General features: G+C 47.3%; 1 protein-coding gene across 4 annotated transcripts in view; it reads left to right on the top strand.

Annotated features, from left to right (window-relative positions):
- LPIN3 (lipin 3) overlaps positions 1–9,717 on the top strand; it is a 53,878-nt gene that overhangs the window by 37,858 nt on the left and 6,303 nt on the right. For all 4 annotated transcript variants that reach the window (XM_019509797.1, XM_019509798.1, XM_019509794.1 and 1 more), the window contains 11 exons: positions 564–832; positions 1,173–1,280; positions 1,826–1,946; positions 3,381–3,876; positions 4,515–4,614; positions 5,380–5,561; positions 5,769–5,862; positions 6,475–6,544; positions 7,163–7,255; positions 7,970–8,031; positions 8,413–8,542. In XM_019509797.1, coding sequence (XP_019365342.1) covers positions 564–832; positions 1,173–1,280; positions 1,826–1,946; positions 3,381–3,876; positions 4,515–4,614; positions 5,380–5,561; positions 5,769–5,862; positions 6,475–6,544; positions 7,163–7,255; positions 7,970–8,031; positions 8,413–8,542 — 1,725 coding nt within the window. The remainder of the gene's footprint in view (positions 1–563; positions 833–1,172; positions 1,281–1,825; positions 1,947–3,380; positions 3,877–4,514; positions 4,615–5,379; positions 5,562–5,768; positions 5,863–6,474; positions 6,545–7,162; positions 7,256–7,969; positions 8,032–8,412; positions 8,543–9,717) is intronic.

Raw genomic sequence — 9,717 nt, forward strand, 5'->3', positions numbered from 1 at the left:
GGACATAAGGAAGAATTTCTTTACTGTCCAAGCCCCCAAGGTCTGGAACAGCTTGCCATCGGAGGTGGTTCAAGCACTTACATTGAACACCTTCAAGAATGAATTGGATGCTTATCTTGCTGGGATCCTATGACCCCAGCTGACTTCCTGCCCTTCGGGTGGGGGGCTAGACTCGATGATCTTCTGAGGTCCCTTCCAGCCCTAATGTCTATGAAATCTATGAAATCATTCCTGTCTAAACAATTATAAGTTTAAACATGCTCATGGTTAGAAAATTCTTCCTGATATCCAGCCTAATTCTCCTTTGTTGCAATCTAAGTCTACCTCTGCTGCCTTGGGCTATGTGTCTGTGTCTGTGTAGTCTTGATTTTCTACCCTACGCGTGTCGCCTTTAAAATCTTTCTTTAAGCAGGGTTGAATTGGGTGTTCATTTAAGGGCACAGGGACTTTGTGGTTATTTTAGAAAGGGTTCCATGTGTGTATTATTTCAGGAAGGGGTCTTAGGATGCAGGACCAGGGGGTCAAAGGTTAACAACAATTACCTCTCTTTATCTCCCTTCCAGGGAAACATCCCCTCTCGTCTCTGCACTTCACCCATCCCACTGGAAGAAAGCCCGGATCATACAGCTGGATCATCTCAGGAGCCTGGAGTTTCTAAACTCAGTCTGTCTGGAGAGACAGAAACATCAACTTCCAACATGACCCTTCGTAAGAAAAGGCGGCGCAAGAAGAAGCCGAAGCGGAAGGAGGCAGCAGACTCCACTGTGGAAGAGCAGGAAGGAACGGGGAGTGAAAGGTCTCTTGAGGAAAAGCACAAACAGCTGACTCCTTCGTAAGTGAGGCCTGGGGTCTGTCTGTCTCTCTGGGACTCCTTAAAGGCAGTGAGATGTGATGGCTTGAGGCCATCAGAATCCATCTCACACTGATTGGCCTGTGTGATGCCAGGTAAGCAACTTTCCATACCAAATGGTGGTGATCCTGCTCCCCTGCATCACCAGTTTGTTACTGCAACACCTTGGGGAAGCTAAGCCAGTGTACATGTATGTCTGGATTCTTTCCTCTGCACATACTGCTAGTATTAGGGTAAAGTCCTGGCCAAATTTGTCTGCAAAGCTCAAGACTCAGGGTTGGCAATTCCATCTTCATCTCTGCTGTTTCTTCTCTTTTCACAGTGAGTCAGTTTATTTCTCCTTCACTGACCTGCCAGAAGAGGAGATTGGGCCCTCACTATCCAAAGAGATCTACCCTTATTCTGATGGGGAGGTGGCTCCACTGGAGAGGTAATAATGGCAGAATGAAGTGATTATGTAGCTTGATGAAAACTTAGAATGGCTTTTGGAAGCTCAATAGACTAGAAAGCAGCAGGGAATGGACCTTCCCTGGCTCAAAAATGTGTGAATAGTGTTAAAGAAAGCTAGAAGCCCTGCTCAGGCCATGACCTTGGAGCCAGAGCTGTGAAGTTGCAAGGAGAAATCTGAGTGGACAGAAAAGTGGGGAGAAGGGTCTTGGGAGTAGTGTGGTCCAGAGGCACTGGGCTAGAATCAAGGAACAAATCTTTCCGCTTTGACTTGCTGTGTACCTATAGGTAAGGCCCTTCACTTCTGTGAAGGGAAGCAGGCACACAGTCTTTGTCTGTTTTGCCTTTTTGGATAAAAAGTCGCTTGGTGAGGGAATGGTCTTTTTCACTTGTAATATGGAATCCAGTACAATGGTGCCCTGAGCTCATTTGAGACCTCAGGGTTTTGACCTGAGGATGGTAAAGAGGAGGGGAGCTGTGGAGCTGTGGAAATTGAAAGGGTCTGTCATTTCCTTTTCTTCTCTCTAGCCTCTCCCCAAGCCGTCCAGCTTCCCCTAAAAGTGACTCTGAACTGGAGATTAAACCTGCTGAGCCATCCTCTCTTGGAGCTGAGTCTCATATGCAGTGGGCCTGGGGGAGGCTCCCTCAGGTGAGTGCACGGGGCACAAATAATCCCTGAGGATCATTTCAGAAAGACACAACTGAGCTTCCACACATTTGAATCCTATGCCTGTGGGCTGCCAATGCCTGACTTTGGAAGAAAATATGATTGTCCTGATACTTGGGCTGCCCTTTCATTTTCTCAAATAAGTGAAAATGAACTATGGTTGTTGCTGCCTTTGTTCAAGAGGAACTCTGCATTCTGCATGGCCTGCTTTAAATCCATGGTTCAGCGCATCTTAGTCTTCCTTTTCTTGTCGTTACTGCCTCTGACTCACTGGTCCTGTTCTTTGCTTTTATATGAGGCTGAGACCTGCTGGAGTGAGTCTCTGGATTGGTCTATCCTACATAGTTTTGCGGCATAGCTATATGCCTTCTAGGAGTATGCTGGCTGACATAGCTGTGTCAAGAGCCTCCCTATGTGGACACAGATACATTGACAGAAAATGCCAGCAGAACCTATATCACTGAGGAAGGTGGTGCAGCTAAGCAGGCCAACCCCCCCTTTTTATACACCATATCTCTACCATCATGGCTCTGCTGGCAGAGCTCTGGCATCAGCAGGCCCATAATATAAATTTGCTGTGTAACCTACTCCATGTACAAGTAGGTACTGGTTTTCTGGATGATGTGGCCGTTGTCTGTAATCTAGATCTGATCATGCAAAATAGCACTACATTAATGCTGCCTGCTTTCTGAGCATCCACTGTGGCTGTATCTACAAATCTTGCTTTACAAGATTAAAGCAGCTAACTAGATGGGCCTGGAAAGCATTTGCACTTGGGCTTATCGGGTTCATTGGAAGGGAGAGAGAATTGGGTATGTGCGGGGGTCATCTTAATTCTGTCACTTTCTGACTCTTCAACATTTTTTTTTTTTTTTTACTTTCAGTGTTCTCTTTGAATATTGCTTTTTTTCTGTGTAATGTGTGCTTGAGCTAGTTCTTTACTGATAACCAGTGGCAACATCTCTTCCCACTCCAGTTGTGCATACACATACATATTATATGTATCTGCAGTCCAGTAACCAAATAATGTTTTGTCTGTGTTCAGCTTCTGTGCTGCACTAACTCTTTGTGAAACCAGTGGAGCTTGGGGTAAAATGCCCTAGTGTGGATGTAGTTATATTGGTGCAAAGGTGCTGATCCCAGGATGGCTTTTTAGAGGAAAGCTGCAGTATTTCGGGTTACATCACATACTCTTTCCTCTAAACTGGGGATCCTGGAGAGCAGGGTGTAAGAGACATTTGTCCAGATTGGGGCTCTTGGTTCACCCCACCATTCAAGTATGTGTCCTGACTAATGGCTGCACCGTTCCAGCTAGGGCTTAGAAACCTATCTGGGAGGGAAGGAGACTCCGCTTGATCCCATTTAGAGAAGAACGTAGCGGGCTGACACCTGTTTTACTTTCCCCACTTCCTGAAGGTGAGTAAATCAGAGCGAGTTGAACCAGTGAAGTCCACAGCATTTGTCACTACAACAGCGACTGTTGCCACGATGACTCCCATCCCAGTGGGTGAGACAACCCACTTCCTAGCCATCACGGCGGGTTTGGAAGGTGACTTGGTCACAGTGGATTCTCAGGGCGTGCCCTGTTCCTGTACCTCACCTGTAATTAGGCCAACACCTGTCTTCCAAAATGGAAATGGCTTCCCTGTGCTGAAGGACTTCCACCCTGTGACTGAGTCTGCAGACACAGCAGAGAGTTCTCTGGAGGCCTCCCCCACCCTGGCAGAGGAGCAGGGAGAGGCAGGGGCTGCAGAAGAAGGAGGAGAGGAGACCCTGGAGGCCACAACTGAGCAAGTCCTGCAGCTGGATCCTTCTGGTGTTCAAGAGGCACCTGCCACAAGGCCAACAAAACTGGAGAGCACCCAGCCTGGTGACAGCCTGGAAACCAAACTGGAAAACCAAAGGAAGCAGGGTAAGCAGGGGCTTACATTGTTACAGGTGCTGTTTGTCCCTATAATGCAGGGACTGTCATTGGCCCATTGGTCTGACCCAATAAGGCACTTAGAGCTTCTCATAGAGCTGGTATTTGTGACCTATGTTTTCCAGCAGAGCCATCTCTAGGTGACTCCTGAACACTTGGGCACAGGTGGTAACACTGAGCCAAAGCTTACTTTTATACCAGGAAAAAACCCAAGGGAAAATCCACTTGCTTGAGTGGAGTTACTTGGATTTACCCCTGCCTAGCAAGGCAGAAAGAAATATCAGTCCAAATATGTCACACAGACTTATGCTAATTGCAAACAGCCTCTTGTGAGGTGGCTGGAGAAGTGTTTGGTTTGCATTCTTCTTAGCTCGGAGAATGGAAGTAGACAGACCTATCAGTCTTTTTATAACTGGTCCCATTTCTATGTTCTCCTGCATTGGCAGTGTTGCTGCTGTCAAGATTGTTGGAAAATTCTGTCAGAGCAACTGAGACGCCATCTTTGACTTATTTCAATTTTTAGAAGACTTCATGGGGAGAGATGCTATTGATTTTCTCTCTTGTAAGATTCTGGTGGGCTGGAGAAATGCTGGCTGAATTGTATCTCTTCGTATTGTTTGTCTGTTGAGGCTCCACAAAAAGAAGTCGTCATCTGGGTCCCAGTGACATCTACTTGGAGGATCTCACCAACCTGGATGAAGACCAGGTGGCACTTTATTTCCCTAAAAGGTATTGAGTTTATTAGGCTCCTCTCTTACCAGTGTTCTGTCAGCTTCTTAACCCTGGAGGGATTGTTCAGTTCCTTGCAGCAAGAAAAGATGGATCTTGCCCTTGACACAAATGAATGCCAAATGACCTGATAGATGTAACAGAGCTAAATAAAAATCACTGAGGTCCCACTACAGTATTGGCATAATTCCAGTCTGTGCTATTGCTGGGACTGAAGACTCTTCTGATAGGACTCCTGAGCCATGCTAAATGAAGACTTTAACAGCATCATGATCTGTCAATGCAGTTTAACTTATACTTTATGCCAGAGGCAGAGTAGGCTCCAGGAAACTGCACAGATACCTCCACTATGCACCCAGTCCAGCATTCATGCAATGGACATTGCTCCAATTTGCCTACCCTGTCCTTAAAATAATGGACCCCCCGGCATCTGCAAGCAGAAGCCATACATATTAGGCCCAAATTTATTCCTAAGTGAGTTGCTTAGGATTTCACTCGGCAGGAGATCCTACTCATCTCATGCTCTGGAATGGAGCCATTGAGCTCACCTGGTTAAGCTGAGTTTGTAGAAGATACCTCCATTTGTAGTTTGACACCACATACTTCCATTGCCTATTTGTATGAGTTGCATGTCCATCATACTGTTCATACTTAAAAAGGTCCCCTGTAAGGAGAGGGAGGGATGTTAGTTGTCGCACTCTGGCCCTGCTGACATAGATCTGACTTTCACACAGTATTGTCACTGCTCCTTCTTGTTGTTAATAGTGATATGGAACTGAGCCCAAAGCCCTTGACCGATCCTGGAAGCCTCTGCAGCACCCAGCTGCCAGCTGGAACTGTGATTGACAGCGGCACCGAGAACTTGTCAGAATTCACCTGTGAAGGGATGTCCCCTGTTGCACTATCTCTTTGTGGAGGTCTTGGGGACAACAGGGAGATCTCCCATGGTAGGTGTGAGGGAGAGAAGAGTCTATACTATAGAACTTGCACAGTGCAACAACCAGGATGCCTTCATCAGCTGGGTAGAGTTTGCTGTGAGGGGATGAAAAATAGCTCCTTAAGGGGTAGAAATGCTGGAGGGAGGGCAGGATGCCTTAGGGAATGACGAGGAGCTGGTGTGTTAGTATTTCATCTCCTTTTCCTGTTTCTGTTAGAGAAGTTCATGGAGCACATCATCTCATACCAGGAGTTTGCTAAGAACCCAGGAGTCCTCGATGACCCCAACCTGGTGATACTGATCCACAAGAAGTGAGTAGCCTGGTTCTGGTTTATCATCTTCCAAATCTAGTGGAATATATAGGGCACCACTCTCAATAAAGCTACTGCCTGAGTCTCCAAGACAGATGCTACTTCTACTGCGGTGACTGAGTTAGGCTTGAACCCTCTGGGCTGTTCTGTGAGCCACGCTCAGAACTTCACCCTCCCAGCTGGGAAATGGCTCCTTCCACGGGTAAATATTCTTTTTGCATCTTGAAGCTCAGCCAAGATATCCTAGTGGCTTGTCATGGGTCATGTGCTATGACTGGCCAGGACTGAGTGATCAAATGACTGATTTTTTTTATTTATTTTTTTTATCCCCGTCTTTCATTTTCTTTCTCTCTGCCACTGCCCATGTTCAGTCTAAACCCCCTACTTTTATGCTTGGCTTTGATGCAGGATTTGGCTAAGTGACCTGTGACGAAGTCAGTACTTGGGCGCAGGCTTAGCATGTAACCAGATTTCATTGTCAAGGAATTGCATCCTTTGTTCTGCCTGATTCAGGCCCTGTAAAGGTCTAGCCTCCTGGTCCATCCCCATCAGTCCAATGGGGTATTAGCTTTCTGTAGGTAGTGACCTTCATCTACCTCTTGCTTCTTCCAGGTATTATAATTGGGCAGTGGCTGCTCCTATGATCCTCTCTTTGCAGGCATTCCAGAAGAACATTCCCAAGGTAAATGGCAAAACTACTTGGTATGCTTTGGCCTCAAGTGGCTTCTTGCAATAAGTTTGAGAAATAATTAGGGGCAGGAGCCAAAAGTCCTGTTTTCCAGTCTCCTTCCAGCTCCACCCTGTAGCAGAGCATTGATTATCCTTTCCTTTCACCTAGGCCAGAGCTGAATTTAGGTAGGTACATGCCTACTTGGCATGCTAATATGCCATAGTGTGTGCCTAAAGAATGAAATTTTGGTAAGGGAGGCTCTTTCTTGCCAAACTGACCTGTTGAAGAGAGCTATGGTTGTCTAGGGATAGGGCTGAGCCAGGTGCCTGGTGCTGTGCTAGAACTTGGAGTGTGCTCTGGCCCTTGCTAAGTGTCCCCATTTCTGTGCCATGAAGTTTCTCAGGACTGTGTGGTGAGGAGGGAGGGTTGGGGAAAAGCCTTTCAGAAGCTGAACTTCAGCAGTGGCTTCAAGCTGTTTTTCCCCATCAGCCCAGGAACCTTCCCATCGCTGTGCTGAGCCCTGTAGGTGAAAGTGCTGTGAGAACATTCACTGTACATGGGATTCCTGTGGGCTCAGAAATAATTTACCATGCAGCAGGCCTCCTCTCTAATGTGCTCTCACTTTCACAGAGCACTGTTGATCGGCTGGTGAAGGAGAAGATGCCCAAGAAGAGTGGCAGGTGGTGGTTTTCCTGGAGAAGAAAAGAGTGCCCTAGTGAGGAGGTGTGTGTGCGCACGCATGTGCATGCATGCACATATGTGGTGGCTGCAATTGCCACATTCTCAGCAGAGATGGACAAGTTGTTTCATCCCTTCTCTGTTCATGCACCCATGCCAAACCACAGAGGGACCTTGTAGTGAGGCTGAAGCTGACAGCAGGGGCAATAATGTATAAAAGTAGATGGTTGCAATGTGTCCCTTGAAGGCCACTCTTATACTTCCAGAAACTCTGGTGTTGTTAGAAGCTGGTGCCTGAGCTGTAGAGCAAGCTGTGAGAGCTCTGTTAGGAACTGGACATTAACTCTGTCTCTGGGTCTACACCTGGATTTACTACCCTGGGATGTTGCAGTTAGCAAAGCTACCTGTTACCCTACCACAGCTCCCAGTGCATGTTGTCTCTAACAGAAAATATGGTAGGGACTGGAATCAGGGTGGGCATTTCCTACCTCACCTGCACTAAGGAGCTCGCACTGCAGCTAGATCCTCTTTTAGACCTGGGACTAGGTCAGATTGCCACTTCTCCCCTGCCCCCCCTCCCAGCACAACAAAAATAGGGCCTAGTGGTTTTCATAGGGTGCTTCTCTTCCCCTCTTGTGGTAAGGAGCTGTACAGTACCACTCTGACAGACAGAAAAGCATGGTAGCCTATGCTCCTGCCCTCTGAGTGTCCAGCAGGGTTTGTCCTCATGGAGCTAAGGTTGAACCTCTCTGTCCACAGCATGAACCCAGTGCAGAACATGCCAGTACAGAAGCGCTGCAGCAGGGCTCCACTCCACAGAGGTAAGCGCTATTTGACTGGCTGGTAGTGGAGGCAGGCATGGCTCCTTTTTGGGCCTTATTATCAGCCATTTTATCTCTTTAAGTGAATTATTCCATCCAAGTTTAACCCTGTGATTGGGACTGGTGGGTATCCATTCCTTCCCCTTGGAAGGGAAGAAGGCTGGGCTGTGGTAAATAAAGGGGGGTGGGGTGCTTGGCTTTCCATTAGCATCACGAGACCATCCATTTGAAATTGGAGAACCTTGTCCCTATGGCACATCCAGTAAGGGTCATCATGGTGATCCCATCTGCTTGAACAAAGTTGTCCATGCCTACTTACTGCTACCATCTGTCTCTGCTGCCGTAAAGCAGTGTTTGTTCTCTGTGCTTCCGTGTGTGTAGACAGACTGAGGGGCCTTCATCCAGTGACGAAGAACCTGCATCCCCAGGGACCATTTTGATAACAGATGCCACAGCACAGAAGTATCTTCCCACCTATAAGAAATCTCTGAGACTGTCTTCAGATCAGATTGTACGTTTTTTGGGGTTTTTTTACTCTTTGAATTGATTCAGAGGATGACTCTTGCTATCTGAGACTGAAATACAGTTCTTTTTACTAGGGCTGTCTCTAGTTTGAGATCATTCTTAAAGTGATGATCTTGACTTGAGCAAAAATATTTAGGCCCTTGAGGCATCCAAGTATGGGCATCTTGGTCTAGGCCAGGGGTGTCAACTTACAGAGCCCTATCAGCTGGCCTGTGGATCGACAGTCTGCCTATGGATCTCAGACTGGACTCACATGCCAGCATTTGCAGCACCCTGGACTGGCCCTACATACTACACACAATACATGGGACAGATCTGGTGTACAAGCTATATGCGCTGCCTACACTGGACTGACCCTGCATTACTCATGTGGTCCATAAGCCTGATGAGCTTGATACTCCTGGTCTAGGCCTATGATCTCTTTGGATCTCAAGCTAAACAGGATTAAGTTTTGTCATTAGTTGGATGAGAGCCCCTGTTGTGTATGTCTTCCTTGGAGACTCAAGAGAGATGGCAGCTTTTCCTTTTGAGCCAGCTATGAATTAACAGTCTCTTGGGATACAGGAAGTACCATTTCTTTACTGAATTGTGAAGCAGAGGTACTAATTGTTGAGGTGGAGGAAAGGTCCTTGGGCCCGCGCTGTTCAATTTCTTTATCAGCGATTTGGACGACGGGGTGAAAAGCAACCTGTTTAAATTTGCTGATGATACCAAAATTTGGGGTGAGGTGAGCATGCTAGTAGGGAAGGAAAGACTGCAGCAAGACCTGGATAGGTTGCAGGGGTGGGCTAGCAAAAACAGGATGCATTTCAATACTGACAAGGGCAGGGTGCTGCACTTGGGCAGTAGTAACCAGCAGCACACTAATAAGAGCATAACAAGAAGCAATGGGCACAAGTTGATGGAGAGGAGGTATAGATTGGACATCCGCAAGAACTACTTCACAGTCAGGGCGGCTAGGAGCTGGAACCAACTTCCAAGGGAAGTGGTGCTGGCCCCTACCCTGGGGGTCTTTAAGAAGAGGCTGGATGCCTACCTGGCTGGACTCGTTTGAGTCCCGTTTCTCTTTTTGGGGTTTTTTGTTGTTCTCCCGCCCTGGCGGGGGGTCGGGCTAGAAGATCTACTAGGTCCCTTCCGACCCTTAATCTATGAATCTATGAA

This window comes from Gavialis gangeticus, unplaced genomic scaffold (assembly GCF_001723915.1).
Source record: "Gavialis gangeticus isolate Ggan-Ray unplaced genomic scaffold, GavGan_comp1, whole genome shotgun sequence".
NCBI classification, from domain to species: domain Eukaryota; kingdom Metazoa; phylum Chordata; order Crocodylia; family Gavialidae; genus Gavialis; species Gavialis gangeticus.